The sequence below is a fragment of the Eimeria necatrix genome, genomic scaffold (assembly GCF_000499385.1).
Source record: "Eimeria necatrix Houghton genomic scaffold, Enh_scaff106, whole genome shotgun sequence".
NCBI lineage: Eukaryota > Apicomplexa > Conoidasida > Eucoccidiorida > Eimeriidae > Eimeria > Eimeria necatrix.
In genome coordinates, this window is record NW_013651859.1 from 27,912 (window position 1) to 54,845 (window position 26,934).

At 54.6% G+C, this 26,934-nt stretch overlaps 3 protein-coding genes across 3 annotated transcripts; 1 reads left to right on the forward strand and 2 right to left on the reverse strand.

Moving 5' to 3' along the window:
• Nucleotides 1-429: 429 nt before the first annotated feature.
• Nucleotides 430-3,032, reverse strand: ENH_00002310 (mitochondrial alternative NADH dehydrogenase 1, putative; the record flags this gene model as incomplete). Its single annotated transcript, XM_013578224.1, has 3 exons — nt 430-831; nt 1,055-1,188; nt 1,508-3,032. The coding sequence occupies 3 exons, from the start codon at nt 3,030-3,032 to the stop codon at nt 430-432; spliced, it is 2,061 nt and encodes a 686-aa protein (XP_013433678.1).
• Nucleotides 3,033-5,408: 2,376 nt separating this feature from the next.
• On the reverse strand, nt 5,409-15,870 carry ENH_00002320 (ubiquitin carboxyl-terminal hydrolase, putative; the record flags this gene model as incomplete). Its single annotated transcript, XM_013578225.1, has 15 exons — nt 5,409-5,467; nt 5,598-5,659; nt 5,832-5,938; nt 6,118-6,189; nt 6,644-6,753; nt 7,131-8,037; nt 8,449-8,847; nt 9,182-9,607; nt 9,777-10,163; nt 10,739-11,381; nt 11,781-11,872; nt 12,086-12,192; nt 12,628-12,728; nt 13,181-13,324; nt 13,880-15,870. 15 exons carry the CDS (start codon nt 15,868-15,870, stop codon nt 5,409-5,411), a joined length of 5,607 nt encoding a protein of 1,868 aa, XP_013433679.1.
• An 8,288-nt stretch (nt 15,871-24,158) lies between these two features.
• Nucleotides 24,159-25,211, forward strand: ENH_00002330 (hypothetical protein, conserved; the record flags this gene model as incomplete). Its single annotated transcript, XM_013578226.1, has 1 exon — nt 24,159-25,211. The coding sequence occupies one exon, from the start codon at nt 24,159-24,161 to the stop codon at nt 25,209-25,211; it is 1,053 nt and encodes a 350-aa protein (XP_013433680.1).
• Between the last annotated feature and the right edge of the window lie 1,723 nt (nt 25,212-26,934).

Consider the following 26,934-nt stretch of genomic DNA (forward strand, 5'->3'; position numbering starts at 1 on the left):
TGGGCGCCAGCCGCAGTTCGCGATTCGTTAGTTATGGCTGTTTGTGGTGAGTGGGCTGTATGTACACCCACAACTTGCACTTGTTACGTTACACATGCATGCAGTGGCCTCACATGCGCCTTGGGGGGCCCTTGACTGCTTTTCGCGTCACAAATTCGGCAATGACCATAAGGTCCTAGAGGGTACTTCTGGCCCCTCTAGGGGCCCTTGGCTTTTCTGCTCTCCACATTGGAGGCACCCGCGCTTCGCGCGAGTACAAAGGGGCCCTCAGGGGGGGCCCTGGGTCACCTAGTGCACATGCAGGGGTTCCCTAGGTAGGGAGCGCTTAGGGGGCCCCCAGGGCCTCCCTTTCACGACACCCTAGCTGCCTTAAGACGGCAGCCTGAGTAGGGACGCAGCTGAGTCTCCCGTGGAGAGTTTGCTGCTGCCTTACTGCGTTTCCTTCGGGTCCTTGGGGCTGGATGCTGCACACTGAATGTCTCTGCCGAAAATCGCCGTCTGCAGCCAGCCCTCGCAGCAGCGCCAGGTGGCCCTGGCGTTCAGCTGCAGCTGCAGATACACCATTTTCCACACCAGAGTGAACGGGAAGCCTCCCACGTAGGTCCCCACGGGCAGCTGCAGGGCTGCTGTGCCCTCGCCCAGGAAGCACAAAGACCCCTTCCAGTTGTCAACAAATGCTGGCAGCACTGGGGCCGCCTGGGGGGCCCCCGTGGCCCCCTTGGGAACATCCCCAGAGCCCAGGTACGCGTTGAACAGCAGCGCCAGGTACATTCCTTCTTGGCGGGCATTCTGCGCCGTCGGGGCCGGGCTCACGTAGCGCTTGTCTATTTCCTGCGAATGCGAAGCGGCAAAAACAAATGTGAAAGTGAACTAAGGCATTAGAACGTGAAATAAGGCATTAAGCGCCAAAAACAGCAACAGTTGCCGCCTCAAACTTGCAAAGGTACACAAGATTCCTTCCGAAACGCGGCCCCCAGGCGCCTCTCACGGCGCAGCTGGCCCCTGGGCTGTCTGTACACCCGAGAACTCCCGGCGAAACCAGCTGCTGCCTCACCTGCAGAAGTTCCGTAAACTGTTTCAAGTCGAGATTAGACCTTGGAGCGAGGGTGTCGAGTTTGTTGCGCTTGGGGTGCACCTGGGGAAACAATGTCGAGAGCTTCTCGCCATTCGCCAGCAGCCATTCCGTACCTGCAGAAAGCCCCCGCAAAAACGCATGCAGTGCACATCAGGCGGAGCCCTGTGGGGCCGTGGGCCCCCCCGTGTGGGCGCTGGGGCCCCCTCTGCGAGCCCTAGGCTCCTGCGCGGGTCAGGTGGTCCCCTGTGCGGGTCCGGGGGCCCCCTGAACGGGTCCGGGGGCCCCTTCGCGAGCCGTGGGGCTCTCTGCGGGGGTCCGGGGGCCCCCTCTGTGGGCGCGGGGGCCCCGCAGGGGCCCCGCTGGGGGCCATGGGGCCCCCTGTGGGGCCCCGGGTGCTGCGTGGGGTCCGTGGGGAGGGGCGAGGGGGCATACCTGCGCCGGTGGTGGGGTTTTCCCGCTGAGCCCTTTCGAAGAGCTGCTGGGCGTGCTGGGCGAGCTTGGGGGGCTCAATGGTGCAGCAGTCGCCAGCAGCAAAAAGACAGTCTGTGCCCAAGACCCGCAGCGCGGGGTCCACTAGGAGGCGCTGGGGGCGGCTCTGGGCGGGGAGGCCCCTGGCGACAGCAGTGGCGAGTTCTGTGGGGCGGACTCCAGAGGCCCACAAGACGAAGTTGGTGGGGATGGTGTCTGCTGCAGGAGTTGCTGCTGCTGCGCCGGCGGCAGCAGCAGCAGCAGCAGCGCCGGCGCCTGCGGAGGTGCCGCCGGCGCCCGCGGCGGCGCCCTCCTTGGCGGCGCCGCCGCCAGCCGCCGCTGCAGTCGTGGCTGCTGCTGCTGCTGTTGCTGCTGCTGCTGCTCGCGGCTGCAGCCGCCGCACCGTCACTGAGTCCGGCCCCACGCGAGTGACCTGCGTGTTCAGGTGCAGCTCCACGCCGCTCTTCTGAAACGTGGCCTTTGCTGCTTGCTGCACTTGCTGGTCATACATGGGGAGCGGCGCAGCGCCCATCTCCAGCAGCAGCACTCGGAAGTGCTGCTGCAGGTCTGGGTAGAGCCGGGCCCCCGTGGTGTTGAGGTAGTCCCGGATTTCTGCTGCTGCTTCCACCCCCGAGGGCCCCGCCCCCACCACCACCACTGTCAGCAGCCGCTCCCGCTCTGCTGCTGTCACTGAGGGGTTTGCTGCAGCTTCTAGACAGGCCCCCAGGCGGGCCCGGACCCTCTCTGCGTCTTGGGCTGTGCGGAGGTACAGCGCGTGTTCCTTGACCCCTTCAATGTTGAAAGTGTTGACGTCGGAGCCAACAGCAAGCACCATGTAGTCAAAAGGCTCCTCCCAGGGGGCCCCCCCGCGGCCCCCGGGGGGCCCCTCGGGCACAGCCGCGGGCCTGCAAGTCACCGTCTTCCGCACCAAGTCCACAGACTCCACGAAGGCCCGGTGGTACCGGCCCCGCGCCGCTGGGAGGCCCCCGAAGCACAGCAAGTCCCGCAGCTTCGAAGTGCATGCAGCCACGGGCAGGCTGCCCCCGCAGGCCGACGGCAGCAGCGGCGTGTAAGAAAAGTGGTCTTGCGGGGAAATCCACACCACCTCGAAGCGGCGGGGGTCCAGCTTGCTAACGAAGGAGGCCGCGGCCCAGCCGCCGCCCGCAACCACCACGCGTTTGCGGCGGGGGCCCCGGGGCCCCCGTGACCCGGGGGGCCCCTCGGGGGCCTCCCCACCCGCCACCGACGGCTCCAGCCGCAGCAGGTGCAGTCGCAGCTGCAGCGAAGTCAGCGCGTTCCGCAGCTGCCAACGCAGCGAAGCCGCCTCCCCCAACACGGGGGGCGGGCTGTCCACAAGGCTGCTCAAGTCGCTGCTGCTGCTGCTGGCGCGCTCCTTGCACTGCGCGGGGGGCCCCATCGCTGCAGCAAGAGCCGGAGTCGAGCCCGCGAGGGCCCTTCCCAAATACCTCAGGGCGCGCATGCGGACCATTTCCGTGTTCTTACACTCCAGAAGAAGCCCCGTAGCTCAAATGCCTCAAATCTACCGCCAGTGTAAACAGGAACTGCTGCTACACGCTCCTCCTCTCCGACGCTGCCGGCGCCTTCAAAGCCCACGGAGCTTTCCGGAATTCTTCCGACACAAATTCGCAAATAAACTCAAAGAAAGGCACCGCGTTCAAGGGCCGCCTATACACAAAAGCTTGAAGCGGAAGCCCTCACGAAACTGCTGTCTCCGTGCGAGCAGCTGTACGTACAGCCCAGGACGCCGTGTACCGTGACGCGCCCCCCTTCTCAGCACCAACAGCTCCTCAATTCAATACTTTTATCAGTCCTTCTGCCCTGCAGCTCCCAAACACAAACCTGGTACGTGCTGCCGGGGTGCACGGGGCTGGGACGGAGGTCGCGGCTTCAGACGTAGACCCGGCCCACCAACCAGCCTTTCTTTCTTCTTTTTCCCTTCTTGTTTCCCATTTCAATTAAATGGAAATTATTTCAAGGGTATAAGGCAAATAAGTGCCATTTTTTAGACCCTTAGACTCCTCCTGCGGCCCATTTTCACCCCCACGCCGGCCGCCCCTCCCCGCATGCAGCGAATGCCTACCGAAACACAATGAACACCTTGAAAAGTTCCGCTTTTTTTAGCCAGTTAGCATTGCAGGATTTCATTTAGTGAATAGCCGTAACATTAAATCCAGTAACACGCAGAATCCTGCTGGAAACAGAGGTCTCTGTCCCCAAGTGCCCGTCTGTCCCACTGCTGCATATTCGCACCAGTGGCAAATGACTTCTAGTACAAATTTCTCCAATGAACGAGGCAACACTACCGATATGGTGCATGCATGCGGGACTGCACTGGCTGGAATCTTTGTTGCAGAGTGTAATCGGTTCTGCGTGCGCTTTCTGCGTGGCTACGAGTGACCCTCCTGAGCGCTGCTGAACAGCTCCACTCTTCCTCTATAAGCAGCAGGAGGAATGTTTTCCTCTGCAATCCGTTTGTTTTTCGTACTTGTCTTTGCGGGTTTCTGGCTGCCTCTATTTTGCATGCATATCTGGAAGGTTTTGTGCATTGCTGGAGCTGGTGGAACCAGGGAACAAGCAGATGAGTTGTAGCCGCTGTAGCCTCCAGCCCCAGTTCACCGGCTGCTGCAACATATATATATATATATATATATACGTATCTATGTATATGTACGTATATACGTATGTATATATATACATATATGTGCATACGTATACACATGTACATATATATATATGTATATGTATATATATATATATATATATATATATATATACTATACATATATGCATACGGTAGTATCTGCGGCTGTTTTTTATTTGACCTAGTCACCGAGCAGAGAGCGTGGGTGCCCTAGCAAATGCGTCACATCGCGTGTAGTGCAGAACCCACTTAGGCGGAAGGCCCCAGAGGCTCTGCCCACGTTCAGACACCCTCTGTTAGCCTGCTGGGATACATCCAATTTCTCATTGGGCTGAGAGCAGTGCTAGCGGATTTTCCCAAGTGGCAGTCCACGGCAGCCTCAGGTAGCCGTAGCTAACTGCAGCCACCCGCGCCCGTGACTATTGCATGCAATAAGCTGCAGCAGCGCATTCCAGCAGCAGCTCCAGGCGCTTGCTGCGAGCCCGTACGGCTCCACATAGCTGCAGCTAGCAGCTGCGAGCAACAGCTAGCAGCAGCAAACAGCGAGGAGTTCCAGCAAACTGCATGTGTAGCTGTAGCCACCTAGAAGTGCCTATCTGTCGGCTAGCAGGGAAAGCAATAAAAGCTGCTGCACTTAAGCCGTCACTGCATGTGCAGCAGCGTCAGCACAACAGCCGCTGCAGCTGCGCACTTTCTACGCGCCCTCTGCTGCCCTAACTCGAGACAAAGTCGCAGTAAAAGGCCAGAGAAAGGCACAAGAAAACGAGAAAGGAGTTACAATGAAGCGCAGACTGCCGTGGGTGTTTTGCCTCAGGCCTTCACAGCGCAGCGCATGCAGCAGCCACCAGCATTAGCACAACAAACAGAGGGCGTTTGTAACATGTTCAGAAACAAGCAAGAAAGCAACTGCATGCCCAGAACCTTGTGGCTCTATGTTTCGTATTTATCTCAGCGCATTTGTCTTGTTTAATCGCTCCTAAAAGGCATTGTGCTGCCCTGCACACGAGGGGCAGCAGCAGCAGCGGCAGCAGCGACACTGGCCGCTCTGGCCCGCCGCCCGCTCGTGGAATGCAGCAGCAGCTACTGCTGTCGCTGCTGCAAATGCTGCAGTATTGTCGCTGCAGCTGTTGTTGCTGTCGCTGGTGCAATGTCTGCAGCAGCCGCTGCTGCTGCAGTTGCTGCAGCAGCAATTACTAAGGGCGTCTAGGCGATGCGCATGCCCCCATGACCTCTGTGCTTCGTGTAGGGAGCAGAATGTTCGGCTGTACGCAAAGCAACAATAAGGCCGACTGCGCAACTCCAGTGGCAGCAGCAGCGAGGAGCCAAAACTGCAGCAGCAGCAGCAGCAAAGCGTCATGAGCAGCGGCAGCGAACACAAAAGAATGTGCTCACCTATAAGAGTAATATTGCGGTGTTTGACCCAGTCAAGAGAGTCATTCGGGCCCTTCCAGCAACTGCAGAAACAAACGGAAATACAAAACAAACAAAACTTGGCCCCTGTGTATCTACGCTCCCCTTTACTTCTGCCAAGGCAATCAAAGAGAGCAAGGGAGTGCTCGGGCAAAAGCAGCGAAGGAAAAAAGGAAAAACAAAGAGAAGCAGCAAAAGCAGAGGCTATGAGCTCACCGAACGCCGTCTCCAAGCTGAAAGAAGGTGCAGCTGCCCCATGCATTCTTGGGAAGTCTCAATTTCTTTATTATTTGCGCCTTGATTTCAGACAGAGTCGCCTCGGGCTGAGGGCAAAGAAGAAAAGAGAAGCTGAATGGCTGAAGAACCTGTGTCTGTGTCTGCTTTTCTGTTCTCTCTATTGTCTTTGCCACATTCTGCATGCGTTTCTGTCAGTTTCTGTCTCCTAGAAAGCCCCCCCGTGTTTCTTATTGTCATTTTCAGCTGCAGGATCTTGCAATTTTACCTCCACAAGGATGTCGAACGGATAGCCGAAGGGCTCCCGGTCTCCGGGAGTCTGGTGCTGCACCAGCAGCACCTGTACGTACACCCCAGGCGGCGCGCACACGCACAAGTCTTCAGCAGCTACTTTGCGAGAAAGCTAGCTAGCTGCTACGACTCCTCTAGTCAGCCATCCAGCTAGCTCGAAAACGCAGCTCCCCAGGATCTTGGCGAGCCATAAACCTCCAATGCAAGATATTCTATCCCGACCTAGGCTGCCATCTATGCAGCTTGGGGCCCAGACAGCTTGCTAGCTAGCTGGCCTGCTAACCAGCCGCGCACAGGCGCCGAGAATGAGAAAGTAAAGGGCTAATTCAAAGGTAAGCCGGGAAGATTAAAGTCAGAACACGAAGAAAGAGACATGAACCAAATACAAATAAGCGGGGCGGCTACTAGCCAAGCATAGACGCAGCCAAAAGTAAGAGGCCAGGTAGAGGCTCAACGAGCTAGCTAGCTAGCTAGCTACCTCGCTCGCTCGTCATTCATCCTACCTGCCGGGCGCCAGTGCGTATCAGTTCCTCCTCTTCAGGCGTGTAGTCTGCTTCGAGGCGCAGAGGAACTGCCAGGAGGTTCGAAATGGCTTCCCTGCTGCGGCTTTGCGCTGTACCAAAACAGCAGCAGCAGCACATGCATGCGGATGAGCAGCAAAGGTGCAGCCGGAAAAAGAAGGAATAAGAGGCAAGTGGAGGCAGGGGTGGTGAAAAGAAAGGACGCAATGCACGAAAGGAAGAATAAATCAACTATAAGCAAGTAAATACACTGACTGGTGACCAGAAAGGCAGGAAACAACAGGGAGAAGCACTGACGACTGGCAGCACACGCAGGCAGCAGCACTTATCGGGCATATCGCCAGGCAGCAATAGTCCAACTGGAAGTGACAGAAAAAATAAAAAAAAGAAAGAGGCAAAGAAGAAGACAGAGGCAAGAGAAGAGCTCGACGCAAAATTGCACAAGTCACTGACACCGCCGCAGGCTCACCTGAGGGCGCATAGAGAGTGAGCCAGGAGAGCTCTTCTGTGGGCGGAATTCTCAGCAGGTGGGAGGCGTCTGAAATGGAGAGTCTGAGGGGCCCTAAGTCCTCTTCGATATCTTGCTTGGACGTGGTGGCTTCTGCTGCCGTGCTCTTTGCTGCTGCTGCTGCTGTTGCTGCTGCTGCGGCGCCGCTGCTGCTGCTGCTGCTGCAGCTCAAGCGGTAGTCCTGCCGCAAAGTCTGCACAGTGGCTGGAGACAGCCGCGAAAGAATGTCTCGCATTAAGTCCGCCACTGTGTGGGGCCTGCCTTCTGAGCTGCAGGCAGCAATATGGCCCAAGACGCAGCCTATACGTTCTGCCTGTCTTGAGAAGATGAGGCAGATGTAGGTGAAGACCGTATGAGATAATGGAGAAGACGAAGGCGACAGAGCAGCGGGAGACAGGGGAGACAGCAGCAGCTGCTGTAGCTGCTGCTGCTGCTGAGACGGAAGCGTCAACGCGTTCACGATGCGTGAATACAGGCGGAAGTGACCCGGCAACAGACACAAATGCAGCTCTCGAGGCAGACGCGTAGCTGCTGCTGCTGTTGATGCGGTCCCTCCTGCTGCTGCTGATGCTGCAGTTGCTGCTGCAAGAGTTCGCCTCCTGTCAAGGCAACCCGGCCACGACTGTGCTGCTTGCAGCTGCATGTACAATTCATCAAGCGAAAGCTGCCTCTTCCCTGGTGCTTCCCTTTCTCCCTTCTGCATCATTAACATTTGCTGCTGCTGCTGCTCCCGTGTAACTTCAGCAGATACCACCATGGCGTCTATGTCTAAGGGCACCACCTTGCGGTCAGACAGCAGCGGAGGCTCCGGGAACAGCAGCAGCTGGCTGGGGTCGACTCCAAAGTGCCAGGCCATCCACTGCAGCGCCTGAGGCACAAGGACGCGGCCGCAGCAGAGCACACGAAGCTGCTGCTGCTGCTGCTGCTGTAGCTGCTAGGCAGCGAGAAGCAACAGCGGTGCAGGGCGGCTAGAAACCAAGGATAAAAGACACCAAAATGAACGACGGCGAACTTTAAGAAGAGAACGACAGGAAGCGGGGTGCCTGGGCAAGGACAGGCAGGGTGAGACCTTAGTAGAAGGGCAACAACGAGCGGCACCAGCAGCAAGAGCCGCAACAGCAAAAGCAGGATTGCGGCAGTTCACTTCTGCTTGCTCCCGGAAAACGCAACTGCGCAAGCGAGGGCTAGCAAATGGACTGCATATGCAGACTAAATGCACTCACTGGACAGAAGATAAATGCTCTGATAAAAGGCAGCAGAAAGATGAATGCATGCTCACCTGTCTCGCGGGCAGTCTGCCGCTGAGGGAAAACTCCTTGACACAAATCGGCTTCGTCTTCGGCATATGGAGCCAGGGATCGTCGGCGACTGGCGTCGCCAGGGCCGCGTCCTCCTCTGCATCTTCGGTCTTGGATTTTGTTGCAGCGCCAGCAGCAGCTGCCTCCGTGGGGGCCCCCAAAGTGGCCGTGGACTCCCCCGCGGGCCCCGCGGGGTGCTGCGGCACCCCGGGGGAACCCAGCGGCGTCTCCTCGCCCCCCTGCCAGCCCCCGTCGCTGCTCCCCAGCGACACCAGCGAGGCCTCCGAGAGCAGCGCCGAGTGGCCCTCGGGGCCCGCGGCTTGCGGCAGCGACGGCGATAGCAGCATGCAGCCCGAGGACGTCATAACTTTGCCCAGGAACTGGCGCACCGCAGCAGAAAGACGGGTGCGCAAGGCAGTCAACAACAAACAAAATGCCCCACAAGACCCAGTTTACACAGCCACAGCAACAACAAACAACACTCAACTTCGTCAGAACCCGAAGGAAATAAACAGAAGACGCGAGACGCCGCAGACAGAGCAGCCAATAACAGGCCCACAGCACGGGGCCCCAAGCAAACATCAATTTGCCTTAGGCTTAGGACTACATATATATATATATATATATATATATATATATATATATATATACACGTATATATATATAATAGGCAAACGCGAACTCCTATGGCTCCATAGTGCAGGCGCTGCCCACCTCGAAAGGGTCATAAAGCCGGACATGGTAGACTTCAGTGGCCTGGCTCTCGAGGCAAAAGTCAACAAAGTCGTTGCAGAGGTAAACTGGCAGCGGGGGAGGAGAGGGAGGGATGTTGCCGCCCCGGGCCCGGGGAACAAAAGGCACTAGACTGAGGCCCCGGACCTCCTTGGGGGGCCCTCCGCCCCAAGGCACCAAAGAGGAGGTTGCGTCGCCTCCAGCCGGTGCGCCCCCCGCTGCTGCTGCTGCTGCTGCTGCTGCTGCTTCTAGCGCTGAATGGCCCTCCTCAGCCAGGGAGGAGGGGTTGTAGGCCTGCTGCGGAGCCAAGTCCTCGGGCCGGCAGCCCACCTTTTGCTGCGCCTCTCTATACTCCAACAGTGGTTGAGGCAAGTCGACAGAATACACCAGCAAGTCCCCGGAATAAATCTAAAGAGCGCAACAGACAAGGAAAGAATGACAGAAACGGAAGCAGAAGCATTAACAGCGGCAGACTCAGAAGCACAGACGCAGCGGGAGAGAAGCAAGCTCAAATATGGGGAAAAACCGGCACAGAATATGAGGCGGGAATGCATTGCAGCAACAGAAGCAGGCCTACCTTTGAGTTGCGCACAGTCTTGCGAGGCACCAGCCTCTCTGTCTGCATCTTGTCAGTGATATCGAGCTCGAGACAGGCAGTGAGCTGCAGCGTCGAGGTGCCTGTGGGAATGGGCGCTGCTGCCGCTGCTTCTGCTGCTGCTGCTGCTGCTGCCGAGGAGCCCTGCGTCCATTGCAGGCAAGGATAGCCTGCGGCCTTGGAAGCCGGGGGCGGCAGCGGCGAAGGCAGCGGAGAAGGATAAGGGGCGCAGCAAGACAGAGGCGGCAGGTTCGAAGGCAAAAACGAAACCATTCGGGCCACTTCAGCAGCACGGGCGGGGCCCTCGTCTATCACGCCGTCTTGCATGGCTTGGTGGATAAGGCGGTAGACGTGGGGCTCCAGGTCTCGCTGCGCGAGCCACACAGAGCCGCCCCTGCGGGCTGATTTGCTATTCTGGCTGCTGCAGAGCAAATGGCCAAAAGCCATGATTCCAGAAGATGAATTGGGGACTAGGGAACAATCAGAAGGTCAACTCAGCAATTCAAGACGCGAAACAGAAACAAATACAACAAAAATTTGGCAAGCAAACGAACGAACGAGATATGGCCAGCAAGACAAACGCATAAGAAACAAAGAGACATGCAGACAGCATCGAGAGCGAGAGCAGCCACAAGAGAGAAATAAAACTCGAGACGAGAAGAAAAGGAAAAATATGCGACACGAGAGAAGAGAAAGAAGTCTAGAGCGACACGGACAAGCAGAAACTGCAGAAACGGAGGCCAGCAGCTAAAGATAGCAGCAAAGATAGACAGGCAAGCAGAAGCACTGACAGACAGTGGCAGCCAGAATGAAAGTACATATTATGGAAAGATGAAACAAAAACGAAGAGAACAGCAAAAATAAGAGAGGGAGATCTGTCACAGTTAGAATCGTCGGCTAGGGCGCGCAGGCAGCAAAAGAGAGCCGCGGTGCTGTGGGCTCACAACTTTCCACTCGTAAGGGACATAAACGACATCCAAGCAAATCACGTTCTCCTCTTTAGCGGCATCCGTCCCCGGCTGCTGCTGCTGCTGCTGCTGCTGCTGCTGGATCTGTCCTGCCTTGTTGACGTGCACTTCTTTGGCGGTGCGGGAGAGCGACGAGAAGTACTTGATGAAGAGCAGGCACTGACACCTCACGAACTCGTCGTGCTGCAGGGGGCTGGAGAACACAGCCTTTTCTGGAACGGCCAAAACATGCAGGCTGACCTCAACTCCAGCCCCTCCCCCTCCCCCCTTGCGCCTCAGAATCTCTCCCAAGTACGCATTGGGCCCCAGTTCAATTGCGTCGAAGCGCGGTGACTCCACTGATGTGTTTATCAGGTGCAACATGAACTGCACCCGGGGCGGGCCGTCGCCGCCGCTCCCCTGAGAGCTCTGAGACTGAGACCCCGAGGAACCCTGGGACCCCTTCGAGCTGCCCCCGCCGCCGTAGAGCAGCCTCGTGAGCTCGTGGCTTATAGTCTCGTGCAGCTGCTGCAGCTGACTGTCCCGGCTGCGCTTCAGGTCCAGTATTGGAGTCACGGAAAGGTACGGCAGCTCTAGGAACCGGCGGTACTTGAACTGCAGCGGGTGGTAGACCTTGACCCTGGCAGCAAACAAACCCACAAGCCAGCTCTGCCGCAAAATGCTCGAACTGAGGCAGTTCAGCTCTTCATTATAGGCTAGTGTTTGAGACGGAGAAAGTCAGCTAGAAACAGGTAAATGAGGACAGAAGGATGAAGATAGCAGCAACAGGATCCCATAGACACAGGCGGCCAGAGGAAAACACAATGGAAAGAAGGGCTAAAGCCACGAGGAAAGAAAAGAGCATTTCGCAGTGCATGCAAAGGCAAAGTTCTGGGAAAATTCACATGGAGGAAACAGCAGAGCAACAGGACTCCACTGGCAACAAGCATAAAAGATGGTATGGGAGAAGACAGCCGAGGAGCTAGAAATACCAAATAAACACGAGAAGCCGCCCGTGAGACAAATGCACAATTCCTACCTGACACTCTTCTCAAGAACGTTTCGAATGGAGGTCCGCAGGCGTCTCAACTGCTCTTCAGTGCGACAGCGACTCAAAATTTGGGGGTTAACCTGTACGTACACCCAAGAAATGCGGAAACAAATAGATCCACAGCAAACTTTAAATGCATGCATACGCAAAACAGCCCAGTGCTGAGAAGAGAGCTCAACGCTCCACCTTGCCGTGTTTGGTGCAAGCAGCAGCAACAGCACCAGAAACACCAGCAAGGAGCAGCAGAAGAGGCAGTGCCAGCAGCAAGCAGCAGCAGCAGCAGCAGTACTGACCTTAAGGGGGCTGCAGTCAGCAAGGAGGCTGGGTGCAAGCGTTTTATTGACGTAGACGAGGATGTACGCGTTGTAGGGTTTGTTGCGCGTCCGGGGCTTCCTCTCGCCTAGAGACAATTCACAAATCCCAAACCTAGACTCTAAGTCCTAAGAAAAAGGACTTCTTTGGGAAAGGCCAAGAATGCTAAATGCGCTAGGGGAAACAAAGCGTGAAATGTGCGCACTGACGTAATGCGCTGCGGGACATATTTGCATGCACTAAGTGTATCAGAACAGCAGAACCACAGGAGAAAGTCGAGGAGCTCGGGAAGCAGCAAGGAAACTGACAAAAGCGGTCACGAAGGAATGGGAAGCCGAGACAAGAAAAAGCGACACGAAGGCGTAAAAAGACAAAACGTGGGGATGGAAGCGAGATCACAGTGCGCGCAGGGTGGTAGGGCAGTTGCAGGGGCAGCTCAGTTGGTGAAAGAAGAATTCATTAAAGAGAAAAAGAGAGTCTGACGAGGCGAAAAAGAGTTCCAGAAGATGAGGATAAGCCACACCTCTCAGGTAGTTGTAGCACTCCAACTCTTCGCCGCCAAAGTTGTCCCCTATGGCGGCGTATTCACTGACATGATAAACTTTCTCGTCGTCGAAGCGCATCCTGCAGAAAGCAGCAAAAGGAAGACAGCTGCAAACCGAGTGAGTTTACAAGTGCACGGGCCAGAGAGAGCTGAAGAGACTAAGAAGCAAATGGGGGAGGGCTCAGCACCAACTGCAGGCGGAGAGGAAAACGGAGAAAAGGGCGGAAAAAAGAAAGGGACAAAAAGACGCAGAGACAGCAAATGAGGAACAAAGGGATCAAAACAGATACAATTCAACAGCCAGCAACCGGCGAAAGGCAATCAAGGAGACAGAATAAATAGCGCTGAGGTGTCGCCAAGTGAAACGCGGCAGCAAAACAAACAGGCAAACTCGGTAAATCGAACGCACAATACTGTTCGCTACAAGCGCCACTAGCAAGGAAATCGGAACGCGCGGCAACGACAGCAGCAGGAAAACAGCAGCAGCAACAGAACAGTTGCTGCAGCAAAACAGCAGCAGCACCACACTGACCACTGCGTGCCCGGAGCCGGCCTGAGGAATGAGTAGTAGTGGCCAGAGTTGACGTCGCCCTGGTGTACAGACACTGAGTGCAGCGCGTACACTCCAGCGCCTTCGCAAAACTCGTTTAAGTCGAGCTCCCGCTCGAACTCGTACCTAATAGCAGCACAAACAGTTTGCGCCTAAAGCTCAAAGCTCGAATATAATAAACCTACGTCACGAATTTCCTGGCTAAAATGGGAGGCCTTGAGGCTCAACAGGCGAGGCCGGAGGCAGACAATGAGCGGGAAACGTCAAAAGAAGGGAAGTTGCGAAAAGACAGAAACCCTCAACATAAGAAGGCCAGCGAAGACAACAAAAGACCAAATCGCAAAGACAGTAAAACCCAACAGCTGGACGGGGAGCCGCTAGGGGATGCAGGAAGAGGCAGGGGAGGGAGGGGCCCTCAAGCAAGAAAAAGAAGAGTGGCACAAAACGATCGAAGAAAAGACTGAGAAAAAAATACCCCATGAGGCCAGAAGAAGCAGCGCTGCAGCATTTCGAACAGCAGCAGCAAAACGCGCACGCCCGTAGAGAGAGGAGCAGCAACTCAGGCCGACACGAGAAGAAGCTAAGAGTAATAGAGCATGCACTGGGGCTATTTGGCCCCGCAGCAAGACGCGCTGAAGAGTGGCGCCTGTGCAAGCGTGGGGTCTGGAGGGCCTAAGTCACCTGTCGAAAACCTTGACAGTGTCCATTCTGGCGAAGTCGAAGTCGAATCTTTTAAGGAGGAAGACGCAGACCGGGGGAAAGCGGACGAAGCGGACTCCCTTTCTGGCGGTTTGCTTTCCGTGCTGCTCCGCGTCGTAGGCGTTGTCGCCCTCGAGTAGCTCCGGGACCACCAGGCGCTGGAGGCTCTCGCGAACCCCCGAGCAGCCCTGGACGTCGAGGTTGATGTCTTCGAAGGCTTCTTTGCGGGCGCTCTTGTAGTCGACGTGGAGGCACTCCACGTAAGTTTCCATTTCGCCTTCAAACATGGCCTTGACGCTGCCTTCCGCGGGAGTGCCCCGCATCTGCTCCTCCACTTTGTCCAGCAGCAGCTTCAGCAGCTCGTGCGTGTCTTGCTGCGTGAAGGCGTCCGCCGCATCCCAGCCAAACGAACGGATCAAGTCTTTGTACGGCACAGCCTCTTCGGCTGTAAACAACTTCACAAATAAGTTCTGAAGCGCAAGAGATATCGACGGAGGCGACCTCCGCCCCGCCTCTTCCTCCAGCAGCAGGTCCCGCAGCTCGCTCTCCTCCAGGTCGGACAATTCGTCTTCGCTGTCCGTGCTTTCCTCAGAAAAGGACCCTGCTGCTGCTGCTGCAGGGGCTCCTGCTGCTCCCTCCGACGCCGCGGAAGACGGGCTCTGGCCCTCCACATCCATCTGCCCTTCGGGCTCGCCCCCCACCCCGTTGCAGTCCCTCCCTTCCGTCTCTGCGCCGTCGAGGCCTGCTGCTGCTGCTGCTTCTGCTGCTGCAGCAGGGGCTTCTCCCCTCTTGGCTCGGTCGAGGCCAGCAGCAGCAAACGCCCGGCCCCGCTTCCGCCTGCAGCGGCGGCGCTCCAGAATGTCTACGCTGCGGGGGCCGCAGGTGTTTTTGGTGTCGAAGGACAGCGCGTAGACTGCCTCTCTGAACTTACCGATGAAATAAAGAGACTGCAGCAGCGCGTTCATGTAGCACGTGGCGCCGTGGTTGCGCAGCCCGACATAGCCGCGGCCGCAGCGGCCCATGCCCCCTGCTGCTGCTGCTGCTGCTCCCCCTGCTGCTGCAGCGCCCGGAGGCGGGGCCGCGGGCCCGATGCCCGCGAACGGCGCGGGGGGCCCCCGGGGCGACTCGGCCTCGCCCTGCTGCAGCTGCTGCTGCCGCTTGGCCCCCGCCTCCGCAGCAGCAGCAGCAGCAGGGGCCGGGACGGGGGGCGGGAGCGGCGCGGGGGGGCACGGGGTGCGGATTCTGCGGGACACCGCAGCACAAACCGGAGTGCAGCCCGCCCTGAGGTAAAGGGCCTCGCCCGTGGGGCCCCCCAGGAAGCGCTCCTGAATGAGTTCTTGGTGCGAAGCGAAGTGGTGCCAGCCCCTGTCTGCGTCGTCGCATGCAAAGTGGTAAGTGTCTTGTTTGAAGAGGCTTTGGCGGTAGTCGACGGGGTTAATGGCGTAAATGTAAAACCGCAGCCCGTGCTGAAACACCCAGTCTTCGGGGAAGTCCGCTCTGCGCGCCGTCTCCACAAAAGCCCCCAAGTACCGCCGCTCCCGCCCGCCTGCAGAGCCCCCGCTGACGGGGGAGACGGGGTGGAGCATCAGGCGGAATCTGACGGCGGGTGTGTCTCTCCATTCGCTGTAGACTGTGAGGACTTCTTCGCCGAGGGGCTCGCTGCTGCTGCTGCTGCTGCTGCTGCTGCTGCTGCTTGCGTACCGAGACAGGAACGACGGCAGCGTGAAGTCCAGCTCCCACGTCGACGGCGGCGGAAGCGACTTCAGCGAATAGTCCGGCACTGGCGCGTGCTGCTGCTGCTGCTGCTGCTGCTGAGAAGACACGGGAGTTGACGGAGACAACGGCGGCGGCCGCCGAGAGCCTGGCTGCTGCTGCTGCATCTCCGACCCGTCCACGGGGGAAGCTGGCGGGGTTGTGTCGCCCTCGTCCATCCCGTGCTGCTGCAGCAGCAGCTGCTGCTGCTGCTTAGACATTGTTTCCTGCAGCAGCAAGTGCGACCCAGGAAAAAAAACACGACAGACACGGCCCAAAGAGAAACAACAGCAACGCTAGACCACACCACGCAACACGAAGGGAATCCGCTGCCGCCGCTCTTGGTGCTGCGGCTGCTGCTGCTGCTGCTGCTGCTGCCGCTGCAAAGGGGCAGCGACTTCCGAGATCACGGCTCAGGCATTGCCTGTCTCGGTTTCCACTGCCGAAAACACACTGCGTCTGCTGCTGAAAAAATGTAGAAGCAGCAACTGGGGTGCCTTCACACCTCAACTGCGGCTGCTGCAGTTGCTGCTGCTACAAGACAGCCAAACGGGCAAAGTCCGTGGGGCCAACCTGCAGCGAAATGCAACACAACACAGCACACAAACAAGATAAAAAAGAAGCTGCTCTCGCGTCTTCGTTGCTGCTCCTCAATTACACTGCAGGGCCAACAGGATGGCGTGGAGACGGCGGCCACAGCAGCAGAAAATAAGGCCGGATGGTCACGAGGGGCAGCTAATGCGGCCACACAGTGTACATACACTCCACAGCAGCAGCCCCAGCACAGCCAGCGCGCCAACAGAGCCACTGGGAAAGAGAACTAGCGCCCCTGGCCAGCCCCCACCGCCGACCCCAGCGATCAGCCCTGCCTCGGGGACAGGAGGCCAGAAACCGCTAGAGCTCGTGAGCAACAGCGAAAAAGAAAGGCCTCCGTCACGCCGTGGCGGCCGTGGAAGCCAGTGGGAGCTACTGCAGGGGGGGCCCAGTCCTGGCAGGGGGCTCAGGACCGTTGTGGCGTCGGCCCCAGTGTGGAAGCACCCCAGGCGCACATGCAGTTTCACTGAAGCTGAAGGGTCTCTAGGGAATATGGCGTACCCTGCAGACTGCAATGGTGAGCCTTGAGAAAGAGAGGGGCGTTGGGCGCAGCGATGTGTAGGAGAGCGGAGTGCTGCTGCGGTGTCTGTGGAGAGTTTGGGAGTTGGGCGAGAAGAGGCGTCAGAAAGAGATTCGAATGTAAATAAGAATAGGCTGGGAAGTGGCTGCCTGCTGAGACTGCAAGGGAACGAGCAAGAGAAAGAGGGGTGTAGTGCATGCGGTGACGGGTGGCCCTGCCCGGCCGCAGGACGCTCTGTGGGTTTGAAAGGAAAATATGAGAGATACTTCAGTAAAGAGAAGAAAAACCGAAAAGGGGGAAATGCGAAGCAGTGCAACATGCAACAGAACCACAGAGCCCCCGCTCTGCTGCTGCGCAGGAGCCGTCCCGGCACACACCGCCCGCAGCCGAAGCAACAGTTCTGCGTGGGGACACACGAAATAAATACATTGCAAACCCTAGACTTCAAAGCCCAAACCTAAAACAGACCGTTTCTTACTTCCACCTGGCCGGGCCAACACAGGGGGAACACATGCACTCTACCACTTCATCCTAGGCGCGGCAGAGGCAGCAACCAGCACATGAGATGCTCCTACGGCGTGTTGCTGCAGCAGAGCCCCCGTAATTCTGCCGAATCATTGTATTTATTTGAAATCAGGGCTCCCCTACACAGTTTACGTCTGCCATTGACGTGGGTAGGAGCTAGCGAGCCCTCGTGATGTGCTGCAATCTACATGGATGCATGCGATAGGACTAAAAACTCAAAATGTCAAAGACACGGCGGCACGATTGAGACACCCAGGTGCTTGAGGGAGACCCGTGTGGCAAGTGGCCACTGTTAAAGGGGAGGCTCCTCCTGCTTGGCGCCTTCGGCGCCATCTCGTGACTCAGGTATGTCCCACTCTTCCTCAGTAACAAGCCTGTTGCGGATCCCAGCCGCAGCAGCTCTCCGTCTAATTATGTTGTGTTCGTGTGTACAATTCCGTACTGGACACTGCTCATTACGTTTTCACGAATTCGGTTAAGCCGTGAGCATCCGTTTTGATCTTTGATTACACGTTTTGAGTCAATATCTTCCTTCGGGCAGGAGCGAAGAAGGTTTTCTTTGCAGCTAAGCGGTGGCAGCCAAATGTAAACTGCAGCTTGTGGACAACTTCCGTAAAGACTCCTGCAGTTGTGCTTGTCTTGCTTGACATTTCCTCAATATGTTTGTAACCCATTCCATTCTCTCACTGGTGACGAAGAAGCAGACAATACCGCTTATATAAGCCAAAGAATGGCCGCTGTGTGCTCATAGATCCGTAAATTGTGAGCCTGTATACCTTACTCTAGCCGGCATCGTGTTGCTGAGGGAAAACGACGAGGGCGGGCAGCAAGGTTTCCGCGCAGTGGCTAGTTGCAAGTAGCTTCTGTTCTTTCAAGATAGAGCACACAGCATTTGTAGCTTTCTATGTCCTGTAAGTGCGAGGGGGTTGCTGCTTTGGTTCGTGAACTCTGGATATTAGTATGTTCCGTGTCTCGCATCAGAAGCATCTCATGGCTCTCTATCCCATCTCGTGTTCATGTTGTGGCCAGCGTAGGCTGCCTTGCTACTAAAGCTGCCTCGAGTTACGTGTTATTGGTGTGAGATGAAGTTGTCGTTACACTGGAATTATTTTCGAGCCTCAGTAGGGTTGAGGTAGGGTCTTCAAACAAATCAGAAGCGGTGCCCACAGCGCGGGCTCCCAAAGCAAAATTTCGAAAGCGCAACTTTGATACAAGTATTCCGAGGCCTACGTATACTTGGTACGTTCTGGCTGGAGGCACATAGACTTCCATATGCAATGCAGATGGCAAGACGCCACAGGCGTGTGCACAAGCGCCCACTAGCAATGAAGCACGCCTGTCGCCTCGTACTGAAATCTCGCGTATTACAGAATGACGCCGTCATCTCTTACCAAGCTGACGTCTTGTGCTCGCAGAACAAAGCGCGCAAAGGGACTTAAAGTAGCTGCGATAGGTCTCATTGAACGTGCAGAAGTAGTGCAGGGAAGTTCTAGGTGTGGAGTTTGCTACCTAGTCACAAACGGGAGTGCTAGATCTGGAGTTTACAGCCTGTTCACAAACGTTCGGGGCTGCGCCTACTTGGCGCCTGTGGTTGTCACACTAAGTACCGCTGCATGGCAATCCGGCAAATGCTTGCTTTGTAGTTGTTAGCTGTTTCTTGCAGTTTTGGGCCTCTGTGGGTTGGCGCGTTGCGGTCAAACACTTCTGGGGCAGTGCTGTGGCTTTCGATTTGTTCAACTCTAATTGGTAATGGTTGCAGACTCCTGCTCGTGCTGGCCAAATGCAGCACAGCCAGTGTTTGTTGCCCTCTTTAGTCTGAGGTGCAGCTCTTTGCGGTCAAAGAGCAATCATGTGCATAGCATAGTCTGCCCATCTACGTTCAAGCGTGAGAGTGCAGCCAGCCAGCAAGATGCGTTGGATATTTTGTGCATTCGCAGCGCAGTAGAGGCTAAAATGCTCATCTTTCAGCATAGGTGCGAGACACGCCTTCTGGCTTCCTAATCTTCTAACATGATAGTTTGCCATGGGACTTGTTTTACGAGTCGGAATCCCCTCCCACCATTTTATTTTGCCTCATTGCTACTTTGCGCCATTCTCAACCTAGAGTCGTCATTCCTATTTCGTGTTGTTCCAGGGTCTGGGTAAAGGCTCTGTGGGTTCCTAGAGACAACTACATACTACGCAACTGCAAAGTGGAAAGATTATGGCGGGTTTCTCTGGTGCAAATCTAAACCTAGGGGAGCTACGAGGCACCATACACTGCGATACTCAGCGCAATATAAGCAAAAGAAAAAATGTAAGATGCTCACTCAAAGGCACTGGCTGCTAAATTGTGAGTCAATCATTCTGCGACTACTAGAGGGACGGGAGGTGACCCCATTGAGGCGGTGCTGTACACCTTGAGGGAAATCTGCGTCTCTGCACAGCCCCTACCCGTCAGCTTAAACGGTCTTCACATTTTTGTGAACTGCAAACGCCTACTATGCAGGTTTTAATCATGCTGAGGGCTCACTTATTAGCACGCAAAATAACCGCAACCGCTATTCCTGTCAGCGTACGATAGCAACTCCTCCAGCGGTCCACAGCTCGTGCCCGTTCAAGCATAAAAAGACTTTATACAGCAATTTCTCCAAAGTTTTGCGGAGCCAGCATAGGCGCACGAAACGGACGCATTACTAGTTTCTCCTGGTTTTTTAACAGTCCGCCGTTGGTCTCCTGGGGGCCCCAAGGCGCTGCCTTGCGCAAAAGGCGGGTCTGTAGGGCCGTAGCCCTTCATAGGATTTTAATTATTTTTTTGTGTGTTACATAGTAGTCCACACACTCCTATATGACGATACCTTCGGTAAACTAGCTAGCTTCACCGTGTTGGCCCGCCCAGGTAGCACGCTAGGGTTTTTCCGACCTACCGACCATATTTCATCACGCGCGGGGGACTTGGCCCCGATAAGGATTAAAATAAACTCTCAAATACTTGATTTTAAGCCACATTGGAACATCCACTTTCCTCGAAGCTCGAGATTTCCCGGCTCCCTGTCTATGGGGTGTATATCCTGGTTTGTCCTACTGCTACTGGCCGAAGGGCGTAACTTCCTCCTTTTCGTTGAAAACACTCATATTAGCATCGAATAATTCAAATATGGGTTTATTTCCAGTCTGCTAAGAGCTGCATTGCCCTGCGTCGGTCTGCTGACCTAGAATGGCTGAAGGGGTGCTTGAGGCACTGCGGCCCAAAGCGCAATCGCCAGCCTTCCAGCGCAGACCTGGGACCCCACTTTCAGTTTTCGACATATTTTCCAAGGTAATTCAAAGCATTTATTGTGGATTTTTCGATGCTCTTGAGGAAAAGCTAGGATTCGGTCAGCGGCTCTGTAAGCCTCTTGACCATCAAATGCAAGAGCATACTGACGGGCGGAAACGTTGATGAGTAATCCGCCCTACTTTTCAATGCTTATTCACTAAAACAGGGCCTCTAATAAAAAACTGGATAGAATTAGACTGCAGAAGCACCCACCGACGGGTACGCCTCAGTAGTGGGTCAGAGTCCCTATAGTCATAGTGCAGACGCAAACCAAATTCATATTAGCATTCTGGTGCCGGCAAAATGGTTCTGGTACTAAAAATTGTGGAACTCGTGCTATTGTAGCTAGCACACTGCTATGGAGTCGTGCGAGAGCTGGAAGGAGCAGGTCCAAATTGGGGCCGTCTTCACTGACCGAAGCGGCGCGCCTCTTCTTTAAAGCACGCACGAAATATATAAAATGATGTTTCCTCATAATTATCGTGCTGCACTTCAAATCTGATGTCTCGACGGCCGACGCAGTGCCGCCGTCTCCTCCATGGCCACTTCTGACACACGCCTCGCCAGCATCTCCCAGGCCCGCTCCACAGGTGTCTTGGATCCTGCCGGTTCCTGCCGGTCGTTTTGTTTATGCCTTTCTTTAGCTTGTTTTACGGAAAAGTCGCAGGATATGCCACTTTTGTAGATTCCCAGAATGTCTAGCAGCAAGTGCTTGGCTACCATATCTTGCTGTGCCCAGTCGAACGCTCAGCAGGCATCATGCGGAAGACGTCCCATCAGAAACTCGCAGGAAAATTATCCACAATCGCAGCACATCACTGATTTTGTCACTGCATAGTCAATGCGCAACTTCTCGTCCGTCACACGCGCTGAAGGCACATTCCTAACAGAGCCTCTTTAACCTGTGCTGTTCTCAATGTACAGCCAGTGAGGCTGTAGAGCTATGCGATGCGCCAGTATCCAAGACGGCTTCACAGGCGTGACCAAATGTCTTCGATAGAAGGTATTTGTTGCTCTGCACACACCACACAGCAGGGCCGTGCCCGCACTGGCCTGCTTTACATTCAGCATCTGGAACCGCCACTGTTGCAGGCAGCCTCTGCTTTCGGGCGGGATGACTCTTAGCTCTACGGTACCTAGAAGTTCGCCTTCACCCCAGCGTTCTCTGCCAATTAGGCGTGCTGGTTGTTTCTAACGCTGGGTTGCGCTACTCCGGGGCTTCCTGGGAAGGAGCTTTTGCACTCAAAAGCTCCTCATCCTCTTCACTCCGAAGTATCTAATTTTGTTCGCCAGTCAAGGGGGGACTCTGCGGTGTTGTTTCGTGCCGCAGAAGTTCGCACCACATTTTTTAGCATGTATCTGGAGCGCGCAGACTCTACCAACGTTCTGCAGCGCTACTTCAGGGGTTTGAATCCACTTTCACCACTGGCAGTGGGTGGAGGCCTTTCCCTTTCACACGACTCCTCGCAAGTTCTATCATGATCGAGGGCGTTTTTTGTGTAGCACCGCATTTTAAAGCATAGCTGGAACATCACCCCGAGCCCGTTGGTCCTCTCGTGCCTAGTGGGGCGCCAATCTTCTCTCGCTTTACAGCTAGAGCATGTGGATGGGCTTCTCTAGATATTTTACTATTGTTACTGTACCGCTTCCTTCCTTTTGTTCGACTGTACGGCCCGTTTGCCCTTGCAGGTACTTCTGCTTGAAGACCAACTACGTTTTTAGGTGCGAGCCAGGTCTTCCGCTGTCTCCTCGCATAGTGATGGTCCCACGATTCCGCCATTCGCTCTTTGCTTACCTAAATCGCACGAAACATTTTGCATAATAGAGACCTTGAGATCTCTTTTTATACTGGCACCTTGCTCCAACTGAGGTTCGAATTTTGGCGTCTATTCGGTGTAATCTCCCTCGCACTTGATTCTAGCCGTATCCTGTAGTAAAGTAGACTGGCGCTGATGAACCGTTACTTAACGAGTTTCGAGATGTTTAGACCTATTGTTTTCTTGTGGTGCATTCACTGTAGAAGGTCGAGGGCTCGCATCGCCATTGGCTGAGTGGGTCCAGAGTAAATCTCTGGGCCTAAATATGGAACGTGAGACAGATATATAGTAGTGGATCATACTTGAGTTGCGGTGGAGCAGGCCTAGTTGAGTACCCACTTGCGAAAAAGCTGAGGGCTAATGTAAACAGTGCTACATTGCAAAAAAGCACTACACACGGTTAAATAGACCAAGCACTTGGCGTAGAAATGATGGAGAAGCTGGGAGCACTTAAAGGGACCAAATTAGACTTGAACGTTCTTCACAACGAGTGTCTCTTTGGCATGGAGAGATTCGCTGCAGTACACGAGGTCGCTGTCATTCCTAAGACCAGGGCTCGGCTCCAGAGCTCGCAGGGTCTAACAACTCCCATGTCATTCTTTGTTTTACACAGTTCATTACCAATTTGTGTAACTGGCCAGGAAGTTTCCTGAGGAAAGCGGCGCACTTATCGGGGTTCTGTGCGTGCAGACAGACATAAAGTGGGAGAAACTGGGGCGTACACAGGAGCTGCAGACTCAGTTCCCACCCCTGAACGTCCCGATCTGATTGCGAGCAGTGTTCATTGTCTCCACGAAACGTGCATACGTCAATTCAGAAGGAGAAGTCCCCTCACAAGGATGCCCAAAAGAGAAGGGTGAAACGTTGGGCCTTTGGGTCAGAGAGTGCCCTTACTAATGGCTGCGATCTGTCCGTTTCCTCTGTGAACTCGGGCAGTCTTTCTGGTAGGCCTTACCTGTGCTGCATTGGCGGGTGTTTAGGGCAATGTAGATTACTACATCACAGCGCTGAGCCACTTCATCCACTAAAGATTATTCAATTAACATCCAAACGAGAGCTCTATGGTGGAGCTATAGTGTGCCAGTCTTCTCTCCCAGTGAGTCACTCATGCAACGTTTCCTGTGCAATTTTATGCACCGAATCAACGATCCAGGCACGCCTTGTGGATCGCTGCACTTTCATGAAAACTTATTGCTAGATTCCGTTTGTAATTATTTCATACTAATGCAGCATTTATACTCTAAGAGTGAATGGACCATCAGAACTGCTTACTCGGGGGGTTAGGCGCGGAGACATACGGCAGCGACCTAATACAGGCAATAGGAAAGGGCCTACTTCCTCTGCCGCAATGAAATGAGGCAGGAAAAATGCCAAAAAAGCCTTCCTGCATAACAGCGCAGTTGTGGACTACTCAGATTTTAGGGGACAGCGCAGAAAGCACGCCGGCGCCAGCGGTCCGAATCACGCTCCCGCCAGCCGACCGCCAAAATAGGGGGCTCTCTCTTTCCTTTCCTCTCTTGAAGCAGAGAAATTTTATTAATTTTTAGGTTTGAATATTTGCTCAAAATCAGACAGAGTTTTGTGCCCCTCCAGGTGCCGAAGTTTCCGTCTCTTTCATTTTTTTTAAGCGACAGACGTCGCCGGTCCCCTGACCAGAGCTTGCGCCGACCGCTGCACTGTCATTGACGCACTGTATATTTGCTAGTTTTCAAGCCTGAATTGATTTGTTTCGGGCTGACATTTTGAAAGTAAAAAATGCAGATCAGAAAGAGCCTTCTAGCTCTGCTTCTAGTAGGGAGCGCCGCCTACACGGTGGCGACGCCGGCAACAGGGGACCTCAGTCCTCTACTGGTTGAAGAAACCGACTCCAAACCCAAAAATGGCAAGCCCGTGAACAAAGCCTCAGCTGAAGAGTCTAATTCGGCTCCACTGCAGGTGCTTGGTGGTGCCACGCGTGCAGACACAGCTGATGTAACGGAAATAGAGGCCGCCTTACAGCCTGTGCAAACGGAACAGCAAAGCACACCACAGGATGTACAGGAAAAACTCAATGCTGATATCAGCAACTTGATAGGCTCTGGTGCATCCAAAGGCCGCATGCTGGTGCTTTTTGGCATAGTTCTCCTCATTACGGGCGTTAGCCTATCTCTGGCAGGGAACAAAAAAAGCAAAGTGACGCGAACTGCGCAAACCTCGTTCGAAACCACTGTACAACAGTCCATAGAACTAATGGATAAACTAGGGGTTAAATCGGCCTCAAAGATGGCCTTTGGATGCATCTTTGCAGGTCTCATTGAGCTGGCCCGCAGCCTCAGGGCCAACCAGAATGGACAGACAGGCAGCAAAGCCCCTACCTTGAAGGGCCGCCTAACATTGCTCTTTGGTGTGATTGCCATGCTGGTCACCATGTCTGGGGCGGGTGTCGATCTGTCAACTCTGAATGTGAGCGAACTCATCAAGATCCTCGGAGAATACCTATCCAAGACGCACCTCGGGCTTTTTGCTGCAGGAGGCGCTACCCTCCTTAAGAGCATGTATGACACCATGGCTTACCAGCAGCAGCAGAAACAGCTGCAACAGGCAGACAGCGACACCCCAGCGAGCGAATCAGAAGTCCCAGGAACCGCGGACAAGCCTCAAGCTGCTGCACCGGTTGATGAGACTGTCAATGCAGAGTCCACGGCCCCAAGTGAGAATGACACAGCTGGGCAGGCTGATGCTGCAAATTTGCCTGAGGAAGAAGCGACGGGTGAAGCAGCACCAACGGGAACCCCAGAAGCACAAGAAGAGAACCCTGCTGCTCGATAAGAATTTGCTGTTGCCAAGGCTTCGGAGGCAAGCGCTGCCCAACCTTTGTTCGCTTTACCACAGCTTTTCAAACAGCCAACATAATTAGCAACGGAAGTGGAGGAGCTAGTGGCGCCTTCTGGAAACTAGGAACGTGTGCAAAATTCTGTTGACGGTGCTGAGACTCGGGAAACGGCTGCTGCTGATAAACAGGTAGCAGCCGCTAAGGAGCTCCGAAAATAACAGAAACTGCAGCAGAGGACCTTGGAGAATAGAACTGGGTGCTGTAGGGAATACAGAGCAGTCACTCCTTTGATCTTGGAGCTGAGCTCGGTGCAGTGAATATTCTTGAACAAAATGCGCGCGCCTCTCTGACAGCGCAGTAAATGGGCGTTTTCTGACAGGCGGTGGATCCCAAATTTCTGCCCGCAGGCTTTTTCACACGTGGTTTGAGAATAGAAGCAGATAAGGACTTGAAACGTGATGGGAATGCGGTGCCGAAATGTACCACAGTGCGTTGCATTACTTCTAAAAGGAGTCTGGACTTCACCAGTCTTGCAAAAGCGACAATGCAGTTTTTGTCTGCTGCCTGGCTTCTTTGTCTATTTGTGAAGAATCCGTGGCATGGCGAAATCTGTTTTAATCACTGTTGTGTAGTACCATATGAGTATGCTCGATATGCCTGGTCAAGATGTGTATACTGAAACGACAATACATATTTGTTTGTGTTTGAGTTTTCAGTTTGCCAGCAATATGAGCAGGGTGTACTGGCATGTCATGCTATGTCTCCCCCTTGCTTGGTTACCTTTGCCACCAAAAACGCCGAAAATGCAACACATGTGAAATATAATTTGTGCGCGTTTTACACCGAATTCAGTAGAGCGTGCAAAGAATCCCGTTAGATAAAAAACCTTTAGTAGGTGCAGCGTACGAAGGAATTTTATGCAGGCAATTCAAGTATATCACAAGTATGTATCACCACAATCTAACGTAGTACTTCCGTGGCATCTACAGGACAGCATTCCCAAACGTAATAGCATGCGTACACATGTGAAAGCTGTATCAAGCTTCTCAAACGTGGCGAGTATCCAATGCTACGTCAAATCATCTGAGGAATGCCCGACAAGAAATATAGACACTTACCGTAAACTGAGGGGTGTCTGAGCCACATCAGGAAACGATATGTAACGTTTGTAGTTTAACAGACGTGCCTTGTGCTGGGGAAAATGCTCGCTCTATTAGCTCTCTTGAATCCAGTCCCACAAGACCTTAAACTTTAGACATGAGGCCGGCCTCATGAAGTGTCCAAAATCATTTATGCTCTGTCATGGATTTCACTGGGAACAAGGTCCAGTTAAGATCGGATTGGAGCTGCCTACATTTCAAGATCTGACAAGATAAGCCAGCGCCACCTCATAAAACTTGTTATGCCCACTACAGGGCTCAAGATATGCCAGACATACACTCTCCAAGTAATGAAGAGTGAAGCCCTCAGGCGGATGAACTGTGCAACCGCATTTCGTTCTAGTGAATCTTCAAAACTGCCTCAAGCGGAGATATCAGGCTAACTGGCCACAAAATACACTCTTTGAGTATCCGAATAGTTGGGCACACTTGTCATGCTTGCACACTCTCTGAGAGCAAGTTCTGCTGAGGAGGTCACAATAAACTTAGATGAGGCAGAATATCGCGTTCATATATTTCTTAATGGGCTACCTTGAGCATGCACTTCCCCTCTCAATCA